The sequence below is a fragment of the Myotis yumanensis genome, unplaced genomic scaffold (assembly GCF_028538775.1).
Source record: "Myotis yumanensis isolate MYYU_CA2020_CCGP unplaced genomic scaffold, mMyoYum1.0.hap1 SCAF_1, whole genome shotgun sequence".
NCBI lineage: Eukaryota > Metazoa > Chordata > Mammalia > Chiroptera > Vespertilionidae > Myotis > Myotis yumanensis.
The window spans coordinates 18,549,812-18,576,611 of NW_027223752.1; the positions used below are offsets into that span (position 1 = coordinate 18,549,812).

The window sequence follows — 26,800 nt, forward strand, 5'->3', positions numbered from 1 at the left end:
GATCTAACCCACGCTGGCTGCACGTCTGCCCTTATGAGTCCCATCCAGTGGGGGGGAGAGAAAGTAAGGCTCAAAGTGGTGAGGTTTTAAGAGCTAAGATAGACAGTCCAGAGGTGATTACCACAGGGGAGGAGCCTCGTCCTCAGCCTGAGAAGTCAGGGAGGGCTTCCCAGGGGTGGTGAGACAGCAGCCACCAGGCAGCGTCAAGGGAGAGGCGGTCCAGGCTGAGGCACGAGGAGCAGAGGAGTGCAGGCGAGCGAGCGGAGCAGGCCCACTCCGGGAAGGCGAAGTGGCTGGGCAGGAGCAGCACCGGGGGCTGTGGGCAAGCAGAGAGCTATCAGACTGACGTGGAGAGGGCAGGACCCAGTCACCAAGGGCCCGGTAACCATGGCGATGGGGATGAGCACGGGCGAGCAAAGAGACGCTGCAGAGATTTAAGCAAAGGAAGACCTTGATCGGATTTGTAGGTGGTTGGGAGGACAAAGAAGTGATTTTGTGAGCTGGCCAGACAGGAAGAGACCTTTTTTGAGGGTTTCATTTGTGTGGTGTTGTGTTTATTTGTGTTAAGCAAAACTGCCCCCTAGCCCAGGTGATATGAAGGCAGGCCCTGGGACAGGGGACAGAAGGAGGGAGTAGGGCAGTGGGATAATAGAAATTTTTTTTTTAACGATTTGGGGCACTTGGTTTTTATTCTGGATGAGGGACCATGGAGCAATGAATGGGAGGAGTGGAATGGTGAAGAGAGAGACACCACAGGATATGAGGAAGCCGAGCTCAGAGAAGGCAGCGAGGAGAGAGAAGGTGGCTAAGAGGTGAGAGAAGGGGGCTAGGAGAGAGAAGGGGGCTAGGAGGAGAGAGAAGGGGGCAAGGAGAAGAGAGAAGGGGGCTAGGAGGAGAGAGAAGGGGGCAAGGAGAAGAGAGAAGGGGACTAGGAGGAGAGAGAAGGGGGCTAGGAGAGAGAAGGAGGGTTAGAAGGAGAGAGAAGGGGGCTAGGAGGAGAGAGAAGGGGGCAAGGAGGAGAGAGAAGGAGGGTTAGAAGGTGAGAGAAGGGGGCAAGGAGGAGAGAGAAGGGGGCTAGGAGGAGAGAGAAGGGGGCAAGGAGGAGAGAGAAGGGGGCAAGGAGGAGAGAGAAGGGGGCTAGGAGAGAGAAGGAGGGTTAGAAGGTGAGAGAAGGGGGCTAGGAATATCCTGAAGTGAGAATGGCTGAAGGGCTTCGGCAAATAAGGATACCCAATATTAAATTTTAAATAATGAGCAGCACCACACTTCAAGGTAAGTCCCCCAACCCCATTACTCGCCAATCCTCACCAAAAGTGACTTGCCAATCCTGACCAAAAGTGGGTCAGAGAGGAGACAGCTATGGGGCATGAGATCTAAAGAGGATTGGAGAGGTCCGGAGAAGGGAGAAATGGGGTGTGAGGCAGTAGGTAAAAGCAGGTCCCCCACAGAGGATCACTGGGGATACTGGGCAGGGGGAGGTGGATTTGCTTCAGACATGAAACAAGGCTGGAGCCACATTTCTTAAATGCAGTAAAGGAAATGATGCAAGGGGAGCTGAATAGCCATGGAGGCTCTAACACTGCTCTGAAGGAGAATATAAAGAGAAGATATTGTCTGTGTTCCCGCAGTATAGTACAGGAGATATATGTGTATGTCAGCTAAATTTACGCAATGACCAAGCTGGAGGGGAGTAATTACTAAATATGTGAAGGACCCCAAGTTTAAAATTGTCTTTCTAGGCTTTGCAGACGCCGCCACCCCGAAGCCGCCTGTGACCAGCCATGGGGAACCCCACCGTGTACTTCAACCTCGCCGTCGACGGCGAGCCCTTGGGCCGTGTCTCCTTCCAGCTGTTTGCAGACAAAGTTCCAAAGACGGCAGAAAACTTCCGTTCTCTGAGCACTGGGGAGAAGGGATTTGGTTATAAAGGTTCCTGCTTTCACAGAATTATTCCAGGATTTATGTGTCAGGGTGGTAACTTCACACGCCATCATGGCACAGGTGGCAAGTCCATCTATGGGGAGAAATTTGAGGATGAGAACTTCGTCCTGAAACATACAGGTCCTCGCATCTTGTCCATGGCAAACGCTGGACCGAACACAAACAGTTCCCAGTTTCTCATCTGCACTGTCAAGACGGAGTGGTTGGAGGGCAGACATGCGGCCTTCGGTCAGGTGAAAGACGGCATGGATATTATGACAGCTATGGAGCGCTTTGGGTCCAGGAATGGCAAGACCAGCAAGAAGATCACCATTGCTGACTGTGGACAACTCTAATAGATTTGACTTGTGTTCTATCTTAACCACCAGACCTTTCCTTCTGTAGCTCAGGAGAGCACCCCTTCACCCCGATTTGCTTGGAAAGTGTGGTCCCAATATACCAAGGTTGCAGTTTCGAACCCCGATCAGGGCACATGCAAGAATCAATCAATGAATGCATACATAAGTGGAACAACAAACTCAGTGTTTCTCTCTGCCTCTGTCTTTGTCTCTGTCTTTCTCTCTCTCATCAATAAATAAAAATTTAAAATATATTTTTTGTTGGCTAAATGAGCAGTGTCAATGGTATATGGATGGCTAGAAAGATATACACAGGCATATGTCCATGTTTGCAAGAAAATAACATTAGAATATAATAGTTTTGGTTTAGAACTTTGGTCTTATCCTCCCCCCAGCCACCTCCTCCCCATAATTAGAGGATTCTGTCACCTAATCAGATGAAGAAGTGAGTTGGTTCTGCCTTAGGAACCTCAAGGTTAATTAGGGTACACTTTGTAACAAAGAGCCCTTGCCCAAAATGCAGTGGCTTGAAGAAGTTGACCACTCTCTCAAATAACCATCTCTATGTGAGAGATCTGGGTTGACAGGCAGCTCTGCTCCATGCTATGATCAGGGATCCAGGTTCTTCCCATCTCAGTGCTGTCTCCCTTAGGTATTGCCTTGCAGGGTCAGAGCTGAGTTATGGGATTCCCATTTCCCTACGTGTCGGAAGGGAAAAGAAGGAAGCTCAGGTGCATACATTGACTCTTAACTGGAGTACAAGTTTCAAGTTGCCTTGTAAGCTGGGTAAGTTGGGCCATCTCCCAGGAGGTGCACACACCCCTTCTGTGCACACCCCATTGGCTCAGATCTCCGCACAGATGCACGCTGGTGGGAGAAGAGGAGGAACAAGAAGTGAGGTCCCCAGCTCAACAGCATCACCTACCTTTCTGTTACCATGAAAAAATCGAGGGTGGATTTTGGCCACCGGGCCCCGGAACCCTTCCGGAAGGCTCTTGTGAAAGGCTCAAAAAGACAGAGAGTTGGACCCTCACAAGAACAGGCTGAGTCTAGTTCTTGTGTCTATCCTATATAATAAAGAGCTAATATGCTAATTAGACCGGATGGCGGACTGACCTCCTGGAACGACCTTCCGGAATGACCCGTGGGCGGGGCCGCAGGGCTTCAAGGCAGCTGAGGCTGCGAGGCAGCTGAGGCTGTGAGGGCTGAGCCCCTTGCATGAATTTCATGCATCGGGCCTCTAGTTTATTACTAAGTGTGTGTGTGTGAATGGCAGAATTTGGCCTCAGGCTTGCTTTCCTTATAACTTGCTTGATGGTGAGGCCGTGGAGGAGACCTGGCTCTGGCAAGGGACGGGTAGACAGCGACAACCCCACAGGACCAGGGCCCCATCTCAGACCTGCCCTGTAACAACCTCTCCAGGTGATTCACAGAGAAGCACCGTCCTCCTGCACCTTTGCTCGGTCTTGACTTTGGCCCGGTGCACAGACAGCTCTCCATTGATTTTATCGCTGGAAGAGCCCAGCCAGCACAATGACAGTGTTTTTCAAATTGAGACCATTGGCCCACTAGTAAGAAGTGGCATCCTTTCAGCAGGTCATACCCAGCATGCAAAGAAAGAAAGGTAGAGGAGCCCTGACCAGTTTGGCTCAGTGGCTAGAGCATCAGCTTGTGGACTGAAGAGTCCCAGGTTCGATTCCGGTCAAGGGCATGTACCTTGGTTGCGGGCACATCCCTAGTAGAGGGTGTGCAGGAGGCAGGTGATACATGTTTCTTTCTCATCGATGTTTCTAACTCTCTATCCCTTTCCCTTCCTCTCTGTAAAAAATCAATAAAATATATTTAAAAAAAAAAAAGAAAGTCAGAGGAGAAAAGACATAGTATCGGATAAAAACAGAGAGTGACTCACACTAAAAATGAGTGTTGTTTTCAGCTATAGATGTGTGTGTGTGGGTATAGTTCACAGTCAGAAAACAAAACAGGTGTGAGCCCCGAGGATGTAGGAGGCGGAGTCTGTGGCAGGAAGTCTGCAGGCCAGGCAGCAACCCATCCTGGGTCTGAACACCTCCTCTGAGTGGTGTGGCTTTGGCCAATACTGAGACTCGTTTTCTCACATGCAAAACGGGTTAACTTCAACCTACGGGGCTATTGCAACCGTCACCAGGACAGGGAAGGGAGTAAATCCCTGTGGGTCCTTTCCTCCCCTGACCAGTATCCCTTAGCCTTTTAGGGCAGGAACATGGCTTGCCTGAGACTTCGCAGTTGAGCCAAAAGCCAGAATTCCTCATTCCTGGGCCTCAGTTTCCCCTGCTATGAAGGAAGGCACGTTTGCCTAGAAGGCCTGTAAGGGGCTCAACCCTGGGGTCCGTGTCCAGAAGGCACGTGCACGAGGGGCTGGGGGTGAGGGAGGCGAGGAGATGTGAAGTGGCCCTCAGTTTGCCTTGGACCCTGCAGACTCTGAGGCCTTGGACCAGGCAAGGTCAGGGGCAGTGCCCATTGCCAGGACAGGCTCCCCCGCCCCGGGCGCCCCTCATCCCGCACCTCTGCCAGCGGGCGGTGCGGCAGCGCCACCGTGTGGCCGCGCGACATCAAAGCGCCGCCACTCGAGGGCTCCTGGGTCCATAGCAGCCGAGCCCCGCCAGAGCCCCGCTGGGAGGGAGGGCGAGGGGGAGGGCCTCGATTAGCACCCCCACCACAGCTCCCTTGCACATCCCCTCTCGCGGAGCTGTTTGCACCCCCAGGTACAGAGTGGACGGAGCAGGGGCGGTGCCCCCTCCCTGCGCTTGTAGGGCGGGCGGGCGGGCGCTGGTGCAGAGGGCACCTCGGGCAGGCATGGTCCCCTCACCCCTGAGCCCGACGGAGCGCACCTGGAGAAGGACGAGGTCCAGGCATCACGGGCCAGCGCCCCGCTGCGTATCTCAGGGTTGGAGCGCACTGGTCCCGTAGAGCGGGTTCGCGGGTTCGTCTCGCCGGGCCCGCCCACACTTGCTCTCCTCCATCCCTGGCGAGCACAGCGCCCCCTCCCGGTCCACGTTCTACGTTTACTCTCGGATCCCGCAGGGGAAGGAGGGCGCCCGTGGGCGTGGTTAGAGGGGAAGGGCGGACAGGCGGCAGCAGCCTCCCAGGTCCCAGGTGGCACCTAGTCCCAGCCTGTGATTCCGAGCATCTTCCAGGGGGCTCCGCCCCAGCCCCGCACCCCGACCAGGGAGTTCCCCGCGCTCTGCCTGTGAGCTCAGGAATGATGCCAGAGGAGGAGGATTCCACCGGCCGGAGCACCTCTCATCACCATGGGAACGGTCCCCTAGCCCCAGCCCCACTGTAAGCTCTTATTTACTGGGGCTCCCCCTGGGTCGGTCATTGTGCTAACTTCCCAGGAGAAAGGAAGGAGCATGAGGCCAAGGAAAGACTAAATACTAGTAATTTGCCCAAGGCGACCCCGCTAATAAACAACAGCGGGGAAGGTTCAGGTGGGTCTGCCAGTCTCCCAAGCCCACCACCCCTTTTGCTCTTCCACCCCCAGCCTTGGGGGTGCCGGCGGGGGAGGCGAGGAGCCTTTTATGGAGCCAGGTCAGGGAAACCTGTTATTTGGGAAGAGAACTCACATCTGTCAGGAGGATGGTTCTCCGCACGGCTCCCTCAGCCCCAGGCCCCCGGAGGAGCCCCCTGGCAGCTCCGTCCTCTGTGAAATGGGCACCCAGAGGGCGCCGCCACCTGTCCTGCCACACCTCCTTCCTTCCCACGGCTTCCCATCCGGACTGTTTCAACTCTCACACGCGAAGGCAAAGAGACGGGGCAGGGGGGAGGGGGTGGTGGTGGAGGGGATGTCCATCGAGAGCTGAGGTTAATCATCTGTCCTGCTGGGGGGTCTGGGGGCCACTCTTGGGGATAGTGATCGTGGTTAAACCCGGACTTGGTGCGCGTGGCTAAGAACAGCGATTGCCCTGACAGCGCCTGTCAGGTCTACGCTGAGTCTGAATTAACAATTAGTGTTCATTCAGCTGTAAGTGGGATCAGCAGCTTCGCTGTCCACACAAGGAAATGGAGGCACAGAGGAGTTAAATATTTTGCCTGGTGTCACAAAGAGAGCGAGTGGCAGAGTCAGGATTCAAACCAACCTTCTCGGCTGCAGCAGCGCCCCCAGCCTCTCCAGGGCTTTCTGTCGCTGGAGAACAAAGCCGTGCCTTCGAGGAAAGCAGTCTGTGCAGTGTTCTCTCCAAGGCCTCGGTGTGAACAACCAGGAGAGTTTGTTCACATCATTCAAGAGAAAAAGAGCCTTAAAAATGAGTTCTCCCTTGTGCCTTTTGCTGAGAATTCTCTATGGGAGGACAACAGTTCTTTGTGCCTGAAGTGATATGTTTTTATCCTACACAGGGACCACAGCAAAATCCCTACTATACCTCCCAAACACTTCATCTTTAATTATTTTTAATTTTCTATTTGTTATTGATTTCAGAGAGGAAAGGAAAGGGAGAGAAAGAGAGAGAAATATCAATGATGAGAGAGAACCATTGATCGGCTGCCTCCTGCATGCCCCCTACTAGGGATCGAGCCTGCAACCCAGGCATGTGCCCTTGGCCAGAATTGAACTCAGGACCCTTCAGTCTACAGGCCCACGCTCTACCCACTGAGCCAAACCAGCTAGGGCCACTTCATTCTTTTTATTCTGCATGAGTTATATTGGGGACTTGAGGGAAAAAAAATTACCACTCTTTTACAGCTATTAAACCAACAGCAAATAAATTAAATGTTTGTGTATTTATGCGCACTATACTAGGGACAGTTAGGGTGGGTGGCAGATTATAATTTCCAAAAGTGGCCACCCCAATACATCCCATCCCATATGCTTTTAAGATATAATTGTGACACTCCTCTTGAACCTGGGCAGACCTGAGCTGAGTTCTCTATGTCCCCTCTCCTTGAACTGGGGTAGACTCTTCGTGGCAGAAGTGATGGTATATGTCTTCCAAGGCTGGATGATAACATTGCTATGCTCTCTTGGGACACCTGCTCCTGGAAGCTGGCCGCCATGCTGCGAGAGGCCACATGTAGGGCTCCTGCTGACAGCTCCAGCTGAGATCCCCAGATGTGTGAGTGAGCGAGTGAGTCTCCAGATGAGTCTCGCTCCCAGCTTTCCAGCCACCCCAGCTGATAACGCATGTACTGACCTTGCCAAGCTCTGCCCAAATCGAAGATTCATGAACAGAATAAGAGATCGTTGTTGTTTTAAGCCACTAAATTTGGGAGGTTTGTTACACAGCAAGAGATAACAGGGCCACACCTCTTCCCTACCGTGACCTGTTCTGCAGTGAAATCCTTTAGGCCACGCGTGTCAAACTCAAAGGCTAACAGGGACCAAATAAACAAGGTTTAAGTTTATGCGGGCCGCAAATAAACAAAAGCTTCCATTTTCATAGAAACATAGGTTTATTTCGATAGAGACATGCTGAATACAAAGGGCTGAAATAAATGAGTCATCGTTAACATAAAATAATAGAGCATTTTAATAAAAATTAATATTTTTTCTTGAACATTAACTTACCAGACACTGAATAACTGCACAAATTAATAAGCGTAACGCCAATAAACCTATTTTTCTTGTTATCCAAAAGCGAAATATTTCCGGTTGTGCACACTGAATAAGTCAGTCCAAGACTAATGATGTGGCCATCGGCTGCTAAAATATTCGCTGCTAGTATTAGTGGAGAGAAATGGTGCGCCTGCGTGTAAGGTGCATAAGGGAAATGAATGCAACACGATTATAGTAATCAGTTATTAGCAAACGTTGTAGTTCGTTATTGATAATTATGTATAACAGGCTATTGTAAAAATTAAGTTACGAGCCCTAGCCAGTTAGGCTCAGTGAGTAGAGTGTCGGCCTGCGGACTGAAGGGTCCTGGGTTCAATTCCGGCCAAGGGCACATGCCTGGGTTGCGGGCTCGTGGGGCATGCAGGAGGCAGCCAATCAATAATTCTCTCTCATCATTGATGTTTCTATCTCTCTCTCCCTCTCCCTTCCTCTCTGAAATCAATAAAAATATATTTTAAAAAATTAAGTTACGAAATTTTTATTAAAACGTTTCTTACATTGGCTGGGCTGCAAAGATATTCGTTGTGGGCCGCATGCAGCTGGTGGGCGGCGAGTTTGACATATTTGCTTTAGGCCCATCACCTTATACCTACACCAGAAGGTGTCCCTAGGGAGACATCTAGAAGCAGCATGGCTGGGCCAAAGTATACACCTCAAAGCGAATACTGTGGAGCAGTGAAATGAACCAACTGTATCTACGTCTAAGCTTGCGGCCATCTTGAAAACAATGTCCAGTGAACCATGCACGTTGTGAAATGATGCAGATGGTTTCATTTATGTAAATGTCTAAGGACACAGAACAATGCTATATTTTGTTCGTGAAACTATATGTGTACAAAAAGTGAAAACATATGAGAGTGATTCATATAAATGAGCTTTAGTACTATATTTTATTTCTTAAAAAAACAACTGAAGGTTTGAAGCAAATGCTACAATGTTGACATCTATTAAGTCTGGATGTGGGACTAACAATATACAATTGTTATTGTAAATTTTCCTTTACATTTCTTATATATGCTATGTATTGATGTTATGGTATTTATAATTATGTGACTCTTTCATTAATTGAAATGTGTAAAAAAAAATCTCAGTTTGAGATAAAATTATTATCACAGTGATTTTTGTCCCTTGTGATTTTCTGTGTTATACTAGAGGCCTGGAGCATGAATTTGTTCATGAGTGGGGTCCAGCCAGCCCTGCCCCCTGGTCAAACTCCCACTGGAACCCCTGGTTAAGGGGATAATTTGCATATTCGCCTTTTATTATATAGGACTAGAGGCCTGGTGCACAAAAATTTGTGCACTGGGGGGGGGGGGGGGGGTCCCTCAGCCCAGCCTGTGCCCGCTGCTGGCTTAGGCCCGCTCCCCAGGGGATCAGACATAAGCTGGCAGTCAGACATCCCTCTGGCAGCCCAGGAGCCCTCGGGGGATGTCCACTTGCCAGTGGGGAGCAGGCCTAAACTGCAATCGGACATCCTTAGCGCTGCTGAGGAGGCAGGAGAGACTCCCGCCAGCACTGCTGTGCTGGCAGCCATCAGCCTGGCTTGTGACTGAGCAGATCTCCCCCTGTGGGAGTGCACTGACCACCAGGGGGCAGCTCCTGTATTGAGCGTCTGCCCCCTGGTGGTGAGTGTGAGTCATAGTGACCAGTCATTCCCAGTTGTTCTGCTGTTAGGGTCAATTTGCATATTACCCTTTTATTATATAGGATAGAGTCCTGATGCATGGGTGGGGGCCGGCTGGTTTGCCCTGAAGGGTGTCCCGGATCAGGGTGGGGGTCCTGCTGGGGTGCCTGGCCAGCCTGGGTAAGGGACTGATGGCTGTTTGCAGGCTGGCCAAGCCCCCCAGTTGTCACCCTCACCCCATGGGGGTGTGGCCAGCCTAGGTGAGAGGCTGAGGGCTGTTTTCAGACTGGCCACACCTCCTTCAGGGTGGGGGTGCCTACTGGGGTGCCTGGCCAGTCTGGGTGAGGGGCTGAGGGCCGTTTTCAGGCTGGCCACACCCCCTGGCAACCCAGCTCCCAGCCCCTCCTTGAGCGGAGGCCACTGCTGGCTGGAAGCAGGTATCTGAGATTTATTTACCTTCTATAATTGAAACTTTGTAGCCTTGAGCGGAGCCCAGTGCTGGCCAGGGAAGGTGGGAAGCTTGGCTTCCTCTATCGCAGAAGGCAACCCAAGCCTCCTGCTGGCTCCAGCTCCATAGCCGTCACCATCTTTGTGACGAAGTGACGGATGGTGGTTAATTTGCATATTACTCTTTTATTAGGATGTTTGATCACAAAACTGATTAAAGCAAGACCTTTGGCCTTGATCAGCTTATTATTCAATTGAGATGCCACACCCTCCCCACCACACACCCTTTATCCTGACCACGATCCAGGGCTCTCACTTTAAGAAACAGCCAGTGCCCCCTTTAGCTTCCCTGCCTTTACTCGAGATAGTCCCTGTGCCTGGAGCAATAATCCCAGAGATGTAGTTTCAGGAATCATTCTAACACCTCGTGTCCCATTCAACCCTCACCAGCTTTTGTGAAGGCAATAACAGTGCCATTCCTGGGGGCGTTATATGCTAAGCATAGTGTCAAATGCTTTACATGGGTCTTCTTTTTAAAGTAGCTTTGGTTATTGTTATCCTTTTTTGCAGACAATAGAATTTCCTTTAAGCCTTCTTACTATTGTTGTTATTTCAAGGCCAGACCTGCTCAGAGTTCACACCATGGCCATTAGAGTCCGGCCCTCCGGTGAGGGTGCTGTTTTTATTCTCAGATTACAAAGAAACAGGTTCTGGGAGTGTTTCTCTCCCTGCCTGCCTGATGAATTATTCAGCCTCTGGATGCCCTGGAGTATCACCCCGTTGGGAAGCTCTTCTCTGGCTGCTCCCTCCCCAGAGCCGTCCACGCCACTCCACCCTGGAAGGCTGTTTCCATCCAGCCTTCTCCTCGCTGCTGGTCAGTGAGCTCCTCAAATGCAGAGGCTGGCCTATGCACATCTGTATTCTCAGCACCTAGGGCAGCACCTGATGCATTATGGGGACCTCGTCTTTCCAGAAATGGATATTGATTAGCACCTGCCTTGCCCTGTCCCTGAGCTACACATATGCCCATTAACTCTGCTGAGCATCTCATCTCACCTGTGTGCACAGGGCACAGTTTGTGCAAAATAGCTCACTGCCATCCTAGTTATTTCTCTAAAACAAACAAACAAACAAAAAGGAATCCCTGCCCATCTGAAGCCCAGCCCAAAGGACTGCCCAACTGGGGAACCTAAATTCACAGATAGATCCCTGAACACTCCCCAAGAAGAAGAATAGAGCAAGAGTGGACAGTTAGCATGTCCCGGTTCTGTGCTAGGTCATAGACACAGATCTAACTTTTGGAAATAAAATGAACTGTGGCTTTTCCTTGTTCTGTAAGCCGTGTGTTCTGTTTTCTATGTGAGTGACGGCCCAAATCGGAATTCGCAGGGGAATGTTTGAGGGAGAGGAGGGGATGTCTTCACTCAAAACCGTGCCTTGTTATCTTCTCTGGTGAGAAGACGCCCAGCCGGGCGGCTGCTCTGAGCCGCGGGTGGCATTTGTCATCTCCCGGGGGCATGTGTGGCAGTGCCATTTAGTGATGCCATCCTGCCATGCTTGTCAATATCTCTTTTCAAACTGCATCAGGGAGTGACAGGCAATCCTGTGTGGAGTCATCTGCGTTGTGACATTAGATAACAACAAAGTCTCTGTTATCGACCTCGCTTTTCTCAGGAAGTTTTGAAAGAATGTTGGCATGGCACTGTGCCTTCTCTTTCGACACCACATTCACTTCATTCACATAAGCCCTCCTGTGGAGATGTGCACAGGAAGCTGGAGAGCCACAGGACAGCTGAGACCAGTAGCTCAGTGATCCTGGGGCTCTGGGCCTCCTCGTCTCCTCGGATCTGAGTGTGGTGTCACCCTCCTCTCTGTTGCTCAGCATCCTCACACACCTGGGAGTGTGATGGGAGACAGGCTGACGTTCACACCAGACAGTGTTGCTAGATGGCAGAGGTTAACTAGTAAACTGTGTTGAGCAAGTCTGTGCTCCGTGATTACCATTTTACCTGGTTCTGTGAAAGGTTCAAGGAAAATTCAAGGCTTGGTCTCCACCCTCAAAGAGGGTACTGCCTGAGTGCACAAGTGAAATAGAAACCTATGCAAAACTTACAGAACAGTTGAGTTCAGAGTATGTATTATGCCCATGTTCAAAAGCCCATGAGTAAAAATTAAGGTTTGGTCAAAATGAAAGTAAAAAGCAATTTCTCATTTTTAACTCCATGTTCCCTTTTATAGGATAAAGGAGGACTCTGATGTGATTATCATGAAACGCAACTCTTTTAAAATACTAGAGGCTCAGTGCACAAAATTCGTGCATGGGGAGGGGTGGTTGTCCCTCAGCCCGGCCTGCACCCTCTCCAATCCAGGACCCCTCGGAGGATGTCGGGCAGTGAGACAACCCTCTTGCAATCCAGGACCACTGGCTACTAACCATTCAGCTGCCTGCCTCCTAATGTCCCCAACTGCCCTCCCCTGCCAGCCTGATCGCTCCCTAATACCCTGCCAGCCTGATCTCACCCCTAACTGCTCTCCCCTGCCAGCCTGATCACCCTTAACTGCCTCTGCCTCAGCCCCACCACCATGGCTTTGTCCTGAAGGAAGTCGGACATCCGAAAGATGGCCAGTCAACCTGGTCTAATTAGCATATTACCCTTTTATTAGCATAGATAGTTTTATTGCTTTCAGACAGTAAGGGAGAGGGGGAGAGAGATAGAAATACCAATGATGAGAGAGAATCATTGATTGGCTGCCTTCTGCATACCCCACACTGGGGATCGAGTCTGCAACCTGGGCATGTGCCCTGATTGGACAGGACAGCTGAGACCAGCAGCTCAGTGATCCTGGGGCTCTGGGCCTCAGGTGACCTGGTTCATAGGTCAATGCTCAACCATGAGCCACACCAGCCAGGCTGTGCAATTCATTCTTGAGCTAGGTTTGTGAAACTTTATTTACAAAAAATTTTTAGCGAAATGTCATAGATGAATTCATCTAGCCAAGTTAAATCATTCCCCGAGGGTGTCAATTATATTTCCTTTGAGGCTCTATATTATCATAAGGTTCAGATCTGGCTGCGGGGGCTCCCTAAGGAAAGGGAAGGAAGTAAATTGCTAAGCAAATAAACTCCATCTCAAACAAAGCCCTTTGGGGCAGATGAGTTGTGGAAAGTGCCTATGGTTTGCTCAATTAAAGTCCACCTTGGCCATTTTTCTTTTCCTTTATTTTTAATCTTGGCCATTTTATTTTTTTTCATATATTTTTATTGATTTCAGAGGGGAAGGGACAGGGAAAGAGACATAGAAACATCAATGATGAGAGAATCATTGATTGGATGCCTCCTGTACCATCCCTTCCCGCCTCACTGGGGATCGAGCTTGCAACCCAGGCATGTGCCCTTGACCGGAATTGAACCTGGGACCCTTCAGTCCACACGCTGATGCTCTATCCACTGAGCCAAACAGCTAGGGCTATCTTGGCCATTTTAAATGTCAAAAATTTCCCGCCCCCATCCCCCCCTTCACCTACTCAGTCTCTTGGTCCTAGCTTACCAATTCCGGGCCACTCAGGCGAGAGTTACTAGGGGAGTTTGCTGCCTCTGCCACCTGTTAGGGTAACACCGAGCTCCTCCGCATCCCCTCACAGGGAAGTGGATCAGGCCCGGATGACAGTGTAATTATCGCAACCGTCAGAAACCTTTTCTGTGCCTTTAATCCACCTTGACAATCTGGTGGTTTGTCACTTCCAGGCCTTTAATTGGCTGCGTGATTGACAGAGTGTGGGGGGCTTTTATTTTAAGAATTGAGGAGAGCCTATGCTTTCAAAAGTAGCTCAGTTATCTGAAGCCAGAGACCTAGCTTGCACCCAACATGGGCTAGAATCTGATATTTGAAGTCACTCTGATTCCAGGTAACTAGCAAGAATGACAGGGAGCGAAAACCAAGCAACTTCCTGTGTTTATTTCCCTGTCACCAAATGTGTCCTCAGCCCTGGGGTGACCTGACACCCCCTTGCAATAGCATTATGAAAAAGACTGCTAGGGTCTGACTGTGTCCTCTCAGGATTCATGCTTTGGTTGCCAGGGACAGAAATCTAATTGTTATTTCATTGTTCATGTAATTCAGAAGTCCAAGAGTTGAGCTGCTTGAAGTCATGGCTGGATTTGGACAGAACTTTGTCATTCTATTTCCAACTTTCAGTTCTGCCTTCCTTCTGGGAGGTTCTTCTCTTCATGGGGTGGGAAGGATGGCCCTGCCAGTGCTGGCCTTCCCAGACCCTAATGGTCTACTATCCCAGAGAAGAGCACACCTTTCTCTCAGGATCATATTAGCATAGCATTCAGGGAAGGCTCTGATTGGTCCTGCCTGGGTCATGCCCCTTGCCTTGGATCAATCACTGGAAGCAGGAGAATGGAGTTCTATAATTGGCCAGGAACTAGTCATGTGACCAGGAGGAGGAAGGCCTGTGATTGGAAGTCCCATCAGAACCATATGAAATAGGGGACTGGCTTTCCCATGGACAGAGGTGTCTGGGCCAGAGCAAGCAAACAAAAATCCTCCACAGACGTTAGAATTGAAACTATTTCAAATCCAGTTGTCCTGGTAGGTCCCCTGTCTCCACTCTTTCCTCTGTCTGACAGCCTCGACTGTAATGACAACCAGTATGGAAAGCTAGTTCAGCCTCTGCATTTTCAGGGTTTGGTGCTGGCAAAGGGGGCCAGGAGAGAGTCCTGCCTCATGGGAGGATGGCAGTGGCTGGGGCTCCTGGGACAGGAGCTGATAAACACAAAGAGGAAGCAGCGGCCCCACCGGCCGGCCCCTCATTGACCTGCCACTGCTGCCAGGCCTGCCTCCCCCCTGCCCTGTGGTCCTTGGCAATTTGGCTGCACTGGCCCAGCCTCGGCAAGAATGTCTAATCCAAGGCTCTGGTAGCCTGGTGGTTTTCTCCTATCGGCCTTTCGTGAGTTCCAAAGAGAACCTTTCCTCACTGGGTTTCCTCCCCTATCCTTGCCTGGGGATTTAATGGGCTCTCTAAACTAGAGGAGGGAGGAACAAAACCTTTGGAAGCTTGTTTTCAAGGGAAATTGCTCTTTATTTATCGCTGCCTGCTGCGGATGTAAAAACTTTAAAGAACATCGAGTCCTTGGTCATTGAAAGCTTCTTATCTGTGTTTTACGGTTTCTGGTAGAAAGACTGTTAGAGGTTGTCTGGTCCATTTCCCCACTTCAGACTGAAGTCCCTGCCAGATCATCAAGAGGTCATTGAAACTTCAGCTTAAATCCCTTCCAGGATGGGGAGCTCATTCTTCGGTCTGCTGATTCTGTCGCTGAACGTCTCCGGTAGTTACAATGCTCTTTCTTCTTTATTTGGAGGACACCTCGGCTCATCTTGCCTAAGTCTGACAACAGATTTGTCTCACCTTCTTCTACAGCCATTTAAACATGGGAAGACTGCTTTGATGTTCCCTTTCCTCTCTCTTAGCTCATATTTATTGAACACTTACTTTGTCTAGTGCTGTGCTAGCTGCTTGATATGCCTATGCTGCTCACTGTCCACCCTTGAGACATCCTATAGCATAGGCAGCATTATTGTGCCCATTTTGTAAGTGAGGAAACTGAGGCACAGGGAGTCGCCAGGCTGACTTGTCAGACTGGCCTGATGCCAGAGCTCATAGTTATAATCTCAGGTGTTCCCCAATGTTTTAAAAACAAAATAAATGACATTGATTCAATATGCTGAGTAACCTATTGTCGTTCACAATGGTTTTTTAAATCTCCAGCAGGTCCTGAGGCAGAGGACAAGCTTTATTTACAAGCAGTGGGGAGGCGAGGGGATAAGGAGGAAAAACCCAACTGGAGCCCTCCTGGCACCTGGGACTCTACTGCTTGGGCGAAGCTGAATTGCAAGGGCCTAGGACAGTGATGGCGAACCTTTTGAGCTCGGCGTGTCTGCATTTTGAAAAACCCTAACTTAACTCTGGTGCCGTGTCACATATAGAAATTTTTTGATATTTGCAACCATAGTAAAACGAAGACTTATCTTTTTGATATTTATTTTATATATTTAAATGCCATTTAACAAAGAAAAATCAACCAAAAAAATGAGTTCGTGTGTCACCTCTGACACACGTGTCATAGGTTCGCCATCACTGGCCTAGGAAGAAGTCATTATCATACAAAGATCACAGAGGCTCAGGAGGCCTGGATTTTAATCTGGGCCATGCTAAAGTACCACACCTTGGTTTCAACATCTGAGAAAGGAAGATATCTTTCCAGTCCTTTCACATTCCAGAAAAGTCATAAGAAACGGATCAGCTAATACAAGATGGGTTTTGAACTCCTTGGGGGGAAAAAAGTGGTAATAGAAAAATCCAACTTTACTTTTAGATGAAGAGTCCACTTTGGCCAGTTTCTGATGGCAGCATAAATTTCTCCTAAGACCTGCAAAGAGCCAGCCAGAAACCTGTGGCGTGATGAGTCCATTTTAGGATGCAGACTGTAAGCTGCTCCTCTCCCACGACGCAGTGCTGGTGATGGGCTGAAGGGAAGGATCATTGTGTCTAATGAAAACACCCGCTTCTCTCCATATTTGTGTAAATAAATGGGTCTTGCGCTTAATGGCTTCTTTGAGGATTCTCTGAGAGTCAATTTGAGGACAGTTTGTGACTTAATCTATGTGGCTGGAACACTTAATGTCTAGGCTCATTACTCTATTTGTTCTCCCTCCTCCCACTGGGCAAATTTAGCTTGCCTTAATCTCACCACTCAGCATAGTGTGCACACAGATTAATCTTTCCCAAGCGTTCCTTTCATCCTGGTATTCCAGTGGTTTCTTACCTGCAGGAATAAGTATAACCCCACTAAAATATGCGGTCCACAAGAAGGTCTTATGTTGTATCCACAGCTCCTAAAACAGTGCCTAGTACATTGTAGGCACTGAGTATATATTCTTTTAATAAATAAGCAAGGTGCTTAGGATGAGGCAAGGAGGAAGGAATGAAGAGAAAGAAAAGGTATGCATCAAAACTCCCAGTGATAAAGGTGTGCAGGTTCTAGACTCATTCACTACCCTATAACTTTGGGCAAGTTATTTGTATTAAGTAACATTATCAGTTTAGCTGCTCTACAAAAGGCTACAATAGTAACAACTTAAACAATACAATCACTTGTTATTCTTACTTAGAAGTCCAAGAAGGTCTGGGGCTGATGTGATAGCTCCATAATCATGAGGGACCCAGGCTCCTTCCATCTTGCTGCTCTGCCATCTTTACATGGGGCTCCAACTTGGGCCCCCAAAAAGTGCTCTGCTTACTCTAATGTCTACATTTCAGACAGCAAAGAGGAGGAATGAGGAAGAAGAGGGCCAGACCCTTCCTTCAAGGGCTGGACTCAGAAGTTACACTGGTCACCCCTGTTCATATTCCATTGGGTATAACTTAGTCATATGGACACACTTGACTGCAAAGGAGTCTGGTAAATTAGTTTTTAGCTGGGTATTCATGTTCCCACATAAGGCATTCTATCATTATAGAAGACATTCTATCATTATGCATGAATAGTGATCTCTAATATAAATATAAATATATATAAATATATATAAATATATATATAAAAAATATATATATATATGGCCACCACTCTACTCCTAGTCCTCAACACTGTTCAGTTTCCTCTTTTGTAAAACATGTGCCTCACTGTGTTACAATCAAATGAGATGAGTTATTTGGAAGTATCTCATAAGCTCCAAAGTTCTAGTTATACAGAAGTTACTAATTGTGAATAAAGAATACCAACAAAGGGCCTTTGGAATCATAGAACAAGGGAGATTCATTTTAGCTGAAATGATAGAGGAGTTTGTAGAGCAGGTAGTTTTTAAAGCTGAGCACTGAAATACTGATTGGCATTTATTAAGGTGGGAAATAAAGCCAGGGGAGCATGGAAAGTATTCCAAGTGAAGGAGAAGTGAGATCAAAGGTAATAAGGTGGGAATTTGCATGCATGTTTGAGACTTTATGTGAGGTACAGTCAGAGGAAGTACAAGGGCAAGAGGAGGAAGCTAGACCACAGTAGGCATGCCCAGGAGTTGGCGTTAGATGGGAAGTGGGAAGCCAGCGTTAGTCTCTGAGTAGGGGAAGGACATAATCTTCTCCACAGCGGTGCTTGGTCTGGAGGAACATGGCCTTGGCAACCTGGAGGCCATTGAGGAGGCTCTTCTGAGAGTCTCAATAAGATGGTCAATGGCCTGAACTGGAGCTGTGAGAATGGAAAGATAAGGATGGATTCGGGAACTATTGCACAGGTAGAATCACCGAGCTCAGCAGCAAATCAGACAGAGAGAAGAGTAGGTACTGATGGGGAGTTTTGGCGGGTACCATTGACTGGAAGGGAGACTCAGGAAAGAAGGGCAAATTCAGGAGGAGGAATGTAATTTTGGAGTGTCTAATGTTCACCTGAGCACCTCCCAGCTATGGGGAATTTGAGATCTGCTAATAAAAGGGATGACAAAGAACTTAAGAATTTACCAAAATGATAAAGATGCTTTATCAGCCGCACTGTTGCCTCTTAGAGTATGATCTAATGTCTGACAGCTCAGGCAGCGCAATTAAAATTCAGTCTCGGGGAGTAACTCCCTTCCCTTCTGCAGCCTGAGCTTTTGCCCCTCACTCTTTATGGCCACATGAGGCTGGGCGGTGTCCTTACTTGATACGTGGAGGACAGTGACGAGCCCTGCAGGGTTAGGAGTGCATCTCAGCAGAGGCTGGGGAAACATTTGTTTTCCTCCCAAACATCCTCCTTTGGCCTGAAGACATCCAGACTTTGATCCTCAGTCCGGCTGTGAGAAAACCTTTCTGATTCTTGTTCCTAGTGGCAGGTTAAAAACATCATCTTGAGCTGAATTGTGGATCAAAAACGTAAACAGGGAAGCAAGATTTTGAGGTTTCTTTCCTTTCAAAATTTTCCATCATTGCCATACAATTGAAAAAGTGCAAACTTGTTTTTGTTTAAACATCACCTTGAGAGTTCTCCTGAACATTGGAAGGTCCCAGATGGACGTGGAGCCTGGAGATACCTCCTCAGGACCGCCCCCCGCCCCCGCCCCCCCCCCCCCCCCCCCCCCCCGCCCCATGGTAATTGGCTGCATCATTTCACCCTGCCAAACTCACAGGGACTGTCACTTAAGTCTGGCTAATTCATCTCATCTTGTAGATTTGACCTTGAGCATCCTGAGCTGGGAGGCAGAATTTAGCAACCACTCTTGCTATTATGATGATGATTTCCCAATATATTTGAACATCCATGTGGTGTCCAAGGGCTAACAACAGTGTTATTTTTATTGTCCAAAAAAACCAAAAGTAATTAAAATGTAACTAAAATCCTCTATTGGCATCTCTTAAGAGAGCACCAAAGATTGAACTCAATTATAATCTATCACAATACTTCGTACGCTCTCTCCCTACTCCCAATATTCCCATGTGGCTTTTCTATTGCTCTCTCCCCAGCATCTCTTTGCATCTCATTACGAAATTCATCTGGCCTCTCTTTTAACAAGGAAAGTACTTCCGTTTTAGGGAGGCAGTGAGCAAATTCAGGGTTTAATAGGTCAGTAGAGGAGAAGAGATCTGGGAACAATCACATTTTAATAATTTTTCCTGCCATGTATATATCATGCAATTCATTATTTATATTATTAATGTAAAATGAATAACAGTAACCAACATTTATAGTGCCTTGTCATTTCCAAAGTGCTTCTATATCCATAACTCCATGAATGCTCACAATAGGAAAAGCAAGGTAATTATCACCCCTGTTTTACAGATGAGGAAACTGGGGTCCAGAAAAATGAAATGAATTTTCCCAAGTCACGAAGTTGGCAAAGAGAACTGTGATTCCAGTCCGGGTTCTATGGCTCTGAGAGCCTCTGTGACACACTCAAGGTTCCTCATTGTCCCCCACTTCCCCCACTGGATCTGGCTTCAGAAGCTCTACTTCTCAGAGGGCCCGGGAGTTCTGTCCACCTTCTGGCTGGGCTGCAGGGCTGGGACGGGGCTGAGGCACGTGAGGTGCCCACGACACGTAGTTAAAGGAGGTGCTTGCTCATGCTCAGGATTGTGCAAGTGCATGGTCCTCACACTTTGCACCCTTGACCTCTCACTTGCCTCACTGTAGTGACACTGCTACTGGGCTCCTCCAGGAAGAAGAAACAAACCCCAGCCCCACCACCCTCCTCCACAACAAGCACAACCTACCTTTTAAAACAGAGAGTGAGAGGAGAGCAGCACCTGTCAACCGCCACAAGCAGACAGGAGGCTATGGTCACAGTCATGGGCTTTCGGCAGCTGCAGGACACTGAGGAAGGGAAAGCATGTATGGCTGACTTCATTGAACATAGAATAGATGTTTGTGGTGCCATCTAAAATATTTAACAAAATGTGGGAGCTCATTGGTGGCTGTGATTGTGTGTGTGTGTGTGTGTGTGTGTGTGTGTGTGTGTCTCAGTACTTTGCAAAGGTACATGATTCATGTTCCTAATCTCCCTGAGGCAGGGGACTGATTTCAGGCTCAGTGTTCAAAAACTGAGACAGACTGTGGCTACTGCTAATGCTTTTAAAAGAAAACTAGAGGCCTGATGCACGAAATACGTGCAAGGGGCTCAGCCCTCGCAGCTGCGGTGGGCTTGCCTCAGCCCTTGCAGCCAGGCTTCATTCAGAAGGTTGTCCAGCTGCCCAGTCTAATTAGCATATTACACTTTTATTATTATAGATAACAGCCTCCCCACCCCCCGCCTCCATTTTTCTTTCCTTTCTCTTTTTTCGAATGTGACCTGGCCACCATGGCCTAAGCCAGTGTTCCCCTCTTCATCTGATGGTAGAGAAGGTGGAGAAATACTACCTCGGACAAGAATAAGGTCCGCAGTGTAGGAATGCCTCTGACTCAGGGTGAGAGGTGAGTTTAAAGCTCTTAATCCCAAGGGGTGAGGCCAGGTAACAGACCTATTATCTACAAATATACTTTTCGTGATGGAGTGAGAAAATCCTGGTTTCTAGGCTGATTCTGACAATATTGGGTAATCTTAGGCAAATTTCTGGACCTCCATTACCCCAATTGTAAAAAATGAGAGCCTTGGTTTGGAGTAGAGATGGCCAGTAGGCATTGTTGTTGTTTGTATGGGTTGTTGTTTTTTTACAAGGATTAAAAAAATTTTTTTAGGTTTTATTTTATTTAGAATTTTATGTTCCATGTTTCCTTTTTTATTTCTTAAAGTATTACAAAGAGTATTACACATGTATCCTTTTTCCCCCCCTTGACATTCCCCCAGCTCCCCCCACCCCCCAGTGTCTTGTGTCCAATAGTTATTCTCATATGCATGCATATAAGTCCTTCGGTTGATCTTCTACCCGCCCCCCAACCCTCCCCAGGTTTCCCACTGTAGTTTGACATTCTGCTCAATGCTGCTCTGCCTCTGTATCCATTTTTGTTCATCAGTCTATAATGGTCCTTATTATCCATAAATGAGTGAGTTCATGCGGTATTTTTCTCAGCTTCCCAGGGGCCATCTCAGCCTCACCGGAGCCGTCTCAACCTCACCGGGGCTGTCTCAACCTCACCGGGGCTGTCCCAGCCTCACTGGGGCCGTTTCAGCCTCACAGGGGCTGTCTCAACCTCACAGGGGCCGTTACAACCCCACTGGGGCCGTTGAAACCCCACCAGGGCCGTCTCAACCTCACTGGGGCCCTCTCAGCACTAGACATTGTTAATAGCCTTGGACTTCTCCTTGATGCGCTGTGCCAGGCAGCTATTATTGATCAGTTTAGAGCCGCATGTGAATTAACATGGTGTGCTGGTAACAACTGACTCTCTGTGGAAAAAAGCCATGTGTGTCATGTTTGCCCATTTCTATGGTGTAAATACTCCCCCTGTGGCCGATTTCAACCCTCCATGGTGAAGTCACTGAACACACCCTTGGGAAGAGATGGGCATGATTGGCTTTCTTCAGCTCCAGCACATCATTGCTTCTTGGGCCTTTTCCCATCTGGTTTAGATGAACTCCAACGTGGTGTTCATTTCCAATAGTCTATAATTCTGAATCAAACTTTGGTCTGTAACAACTCTTGGAAATTGGTGCTCCTTAAAGTCACTGCCTTTTGAGTTCCCCTCAAAATAGATTTATGTGAGGAGTGTTTTGAGGCAGTGAGAGTCCGGGGAGCTGAAGTGAAAAATGGGAGGATGAAAAGCAGGGAGGAGGAAGAAGCAAAGCTAGGATGCGTTAAAGGTGACTGGCTGCCCCATCCCACCGGACTGCCTGAGAAGTCACAGGAAATGCATCTCTGAGATTAGCTGGGGGGAGAAAGAGGATGCCTATGTCCATTTGCCTCCCCCACCATGGGTCAAGTGCTGGGTTGTGGTTTAACTCTCCTATGCTTCCAGGCTGTGCTTGCAAGGACCCAAGGCCAACAGGAAAGCCATAGGGCAGGAAGTAGGAGGCACAGGCTTAGTGACAGGTTGTGAGGTGGCCCCTGTACAGAGCTGGCTGGAGTCTGTGAAGAGCTAGTCACCTAGTGGTGTTGGAATGAGACCAGTAAGCAGGGGGATCTGAGGTAGAGAGCCTAAAGGGTGTCTGAAACACCCTCATGGAAAGATAGGCAGGGGCTCTTAGTTACTGCAACTTGTCCCTGGTACTCTGACCTTTATGACAGTGCTTCCCCCCTCCCCCAACTCCTACCCCCCAGCCTGCATTCAAATGCCGGCTCTGCTGCTAACCAGCTCCATGACCTTGGGAAAATCACTTAATTTCTCTGTGCTTCCATTTTCCCATCTGTAACTTACATTTTCTCATCTGTAAATTGGACACACAAAAGCACCTAGCCCAGTGGATTGTTGGGAGGATTAAATGAGTTACTACCAGTAAAGTGCTTTAAGACTGTTCTTGACATATAGTAAGTGCTCAATTAAAGTTAGCGTTTATTAGTGTTTCATATATTTGGAAGAAATTTATGCAAGAACTATTTGCCAGTACCTGTGGCAAGTTATATTTTCCAAAAATGGTCATCACAGTATTTCTGGGCCCATGCTTTTCAGATCATGCCACTCTACCCACTGAGTGATAGAGTCTATGTCTCTTTCTTTGAATCTGGGCAGGGACTTGTTCTGACTAATGGAGTATGGCAGAAATGATGGCGCGTGACTTCTGGGCTAGGTCATAAAAAGGATACAACTTTTGTCTTGTCTGTCTCTCTGTCTCTGTCTTTCTCAATAGTTGCCCTGGCAACCCAGCCACCATGTTGTGAGGAAGCCCAGGCCACTTGAAGAAGCCATGTATAGGTGTTCCAGCCAATCATTCATACTGGGGTCTCTGCCAACAGCCAGCACCAACCTCTGGCCATGTGAGTAGACAAACCCTCAGATGATTCCAGCCACATCCAGCTGAGGCCTCAGACATCATGGACGAGGGACAAACTGTTCCATTGTGCCCTGCTGGAATTCTTGACCTCACCCCACTCCACCCAAATGTGAGATAATAAACGTTGTTGTTTTAAACCAATAATTTTTGCAGTAATTAGTTTCACAGCAACACATAACTACTAACCCATCACATTTTCATCCTAGTCCCGTTTTAGCCTTTGTTTTCCAGATGGAAGAATCCTCACTTGTGAAATCTGTCTTCATACAGGTTAGTAACCCACCCTGGTGTCACGTGGCTTGACTTGTGGGGCAAGACTAGTTGTAGCAGAGTCCCGAGGACCACGACAGGGTACACGAGGCCTGTGGGAGCACCCCCATGTTTGCGGCAGAAGCATGGAGTGGATGGGGGTCTTGGAAAGGAGAAAGAGAAGAAATGGAGGAGGAGAAAGGAGCTAGAAAGAGAAAAAGAGGGGGCAGGTAATAGAGGAGAGGGGCATATGGCTGAGGAGGCTGATGGTCCACACCAGGTGGCCTCCGATTGCCCAGTTGTCTTGCTGACTCACTTCCAGGGAGGTCCTGAATGACCCTTTCTCTGCAGGAAACTGATGAGTCATACACACAGCCAGACAGGGCGTGGGAGAGTGTCTGCCTTCCCGCCTCAGGCTGGGCACTGGGGATGCCAGCTGGCACTGTTCGGTCTTACTGATTGAACCACCACTTCATGTCAGGCCCTGTGCTCGGCTCTGGGACTATGAGGTGCTCCCAGTCCCTGCCCTCAAGGAGTCAGAGTTCAGTCACTGCTCAATGTTTCTTCTCAGGGAGACCTCAGCTAACAAGTAGGTGGAAGTTCTGGAACACTAAGGGAGAAGGGCATAGGAAGAAGGAATCAGACTGCATGGATTTATTTAAAACAAAAGTTCTGCCTTTTATTTTGAAAGCACTTGGCTGATGTTAATTAACCAGCTGGGATTGATTTGACAGTTGACTCTGGGGACTTTGGTAAAGAAAATGAAAACAAATATTTTCAAATTGAGTATCTTTTAAGTGTGATGATTGCTCTTTAGTTAGATACTTTTGAAGAGACTGAAAGCCACTCAATTGGTTTGAGTAAAAAGGGAGTTGATTGGGAGTTGTAACTGAGGAGTCCAGCTCTAGATGCAGACCCAGGTAGATTTCATGTTCAGGCACATTCACGGAGACTTGGTTTTTCTCCATCCAGCACGTTGGCTTTACCCTCATGTTCCCCAAGAGGGTTCTAACTTCTCCAAGCTCTTCCCTCCCGGTGGCAAGATGGCTGCACAGTTCTGAAGCCTTCTTTTATCGGAAAGAAGAAAATGACCTCCAGCCCCTCATGCTCTCAGGGTCACCCTCCCCTAGCCCAGCATGCCCCGCAGAAGTCTGTGGTTGAGTCGTGTGCCCAAGTCTGAAACCGTCCCTGTGGCTGGGGTAGGACCGATTGACCAGCTCAGGCCTGCATCATGAGCCCAACCATAAAGGTGGGGAGACCAACCTAACTACATGGACTTAGAGTTAGGGAGGGTTGGATCTCCACCCCAAAACTGGGGACTTTTATCTGAAAGAAAGGAATGAGTGCTGGGCAATGAAATAAATGGCCCAGAGACAGAGGCAATGGGACCTTTCAGGGGTGGAAGGCAGCTCAACACATGAGGGGACTCAGGCCAACATGGTCTTGGAGTCAAATTCAAATTGGCCTCTACTACTGTGCAGAGAGGCTTACTGGTCACCAAATTATTTACACACACAAATATATATATATATATATATATATATATATATATATATATATATGTATATATATATACATATATATATATATAAATAGATAGATAGATAGATAGATAGATATAGATATAGATATAGATATCTTTCCCTTTAAATTGTAGAGTGTTTGTGACAGTCATGAGGTGTATTACTCATATCTTTAAAAAAAATGGCCAGTTAGCTACAAGGAGTGCAATTAGTTCTGGAGCTAAAGTGATGCTCTTCCAGGGCATCTCCCAGCCAATGAGCTGGGGGAGGGGTACTAGAGCTGGCCATGCCCCATGTAGGACTCCTCTAGTGGGCAATCTTTGTTCTGGATCTCCCTGTCAAGCTGGATGCGACTTTGTCAGCTCTGCTTTGCAGTCTGAGGCTTGATCCCTGAATCACTGTGTGGAAGACCTCTCACTGAGGTCCTCACATACACCAGGGGAGAAGGGAGCTCTTTGGAGCCCCTTTTATAAGGGCGCTAATCCCACTCAGGAGGGCTCCACCTCCATGACCTAATCACTTCCCAAAGGCCCCACCTCCAAATACCACCACCTGGGGATTAGGTTTCAACATATGAATGTTGGGGGGACACAAACATTCCGTCTACAGTAGCTGAGCGATTGCCAATAACAAATGTTTTAAATAATGTTTTCATAGAAATGGGACACATAAACGGAAAGGTGCACCAAACATAAGTGCACAAGATCAATGAATTATTACAGAGCAAAACACCCCTGTACTCACCATCCAGGCCAAGAAGAAACATGTTCTCCTCCTAGCTGTTCCCTGCCTCCCCCACCACACAACCCCTCTCAACATTCTTGACAAGGTTCACATTCGAAGTTTAACAGAGGAAGCAGGTTTGTCCAATCCCTTTAGTCAAAGGTAGAGAGAAACTGCCTTTTAATGATTTTGTTTGTTGGCTTTCAGCTTAAAGAGCAAGTTTTACCTTTAAGATGTTTTTTAAATCCCAGAACTCTGTCAGGCATTGGATAAGGAGATGGGGGAGGGGGAGAGAGAGAGTTAAATTCTGTTCTATCCTTGTTCAGGAGTCTGATCTTGATAAGCAAAGAATATAATTAAAATGGATTACAGACTACCAAACACAAACAAGAACAACATGATTGCAGCATGTGCAAGCTAGTAATTAAAGCTTTAAAAGAGGAAAAAGTCACCATCACTTAAAATGTTTATTTGTCAAGGTTAGTAACAAATATTGACATGAGGGTTTTTTTTTCCCTTTTCTTTTCTTCTTAGCATTGGACTCTCAGCAATTAGTGTGTATTCCAGAATCAATATGGCCTCAGGTCTGAAGCAGCAAGATCCATACATTTTAAAATTAGTTGGCGTAATAGCCGACTGGCTCTATAAAGCAGGCCCGCTGGTAGCATCATTCGATTAAGTGCTCATTAGAGGACAAAGAGAAGCATGTCAGGAGCGGCATCGCCTCAAATTAGTTTCATCTCAAAGAGGTTCTGATGATGACCATTAGGCAGAGACTTCTTAATGGCAAAGGAGTTTATAGTTTATCTTTGCCAATGAAGGCATTTAACCCGTAAAATGGGACGGTTCTTAAAAATATACCGCAGTGATGCAAAGCATGGGCTCTGGGGCCAGATGGCCTGGATCCAAATCATTTCTAACTATGTGACTTTGGGCAAGTTGTTCACCCTCTCTGTCTCTCGGTTTCCTCATCT

The 26,800-nt window shown here is 48.0% G+C and overlaps 1 protein-coding gene across 1 annotated transcript; it reads left to right on the forward strand.

Moving 5' to 3' along the window:
- The first annotated feature begins 1,203 nt into the window (after nt 1–1,203).
- Nucleotides 1,204–2,338, forward strand: LOC139001984 (peptidyl-prolyl cis-trans isomerase A-like). The gene is made up of 2 exons (XM_070403471.1): nt 1,204–1,272; nt 1,740–2,338. The coding sequence occupies exon 2, from the start codon at nt 1,782–1,784 to the stop codon at nt 2,274–2,276; it is 495 nt and encodes a 164-aa protein (XP_070259572.1). The 5' UTR covers nt 1,204–1,272; nt 1,740–1,781; the 3' UTR covers nt 2,277–2,338.
- Nucleotides 2,339–26,800: the final 24,462 nt, after the last annotated feature.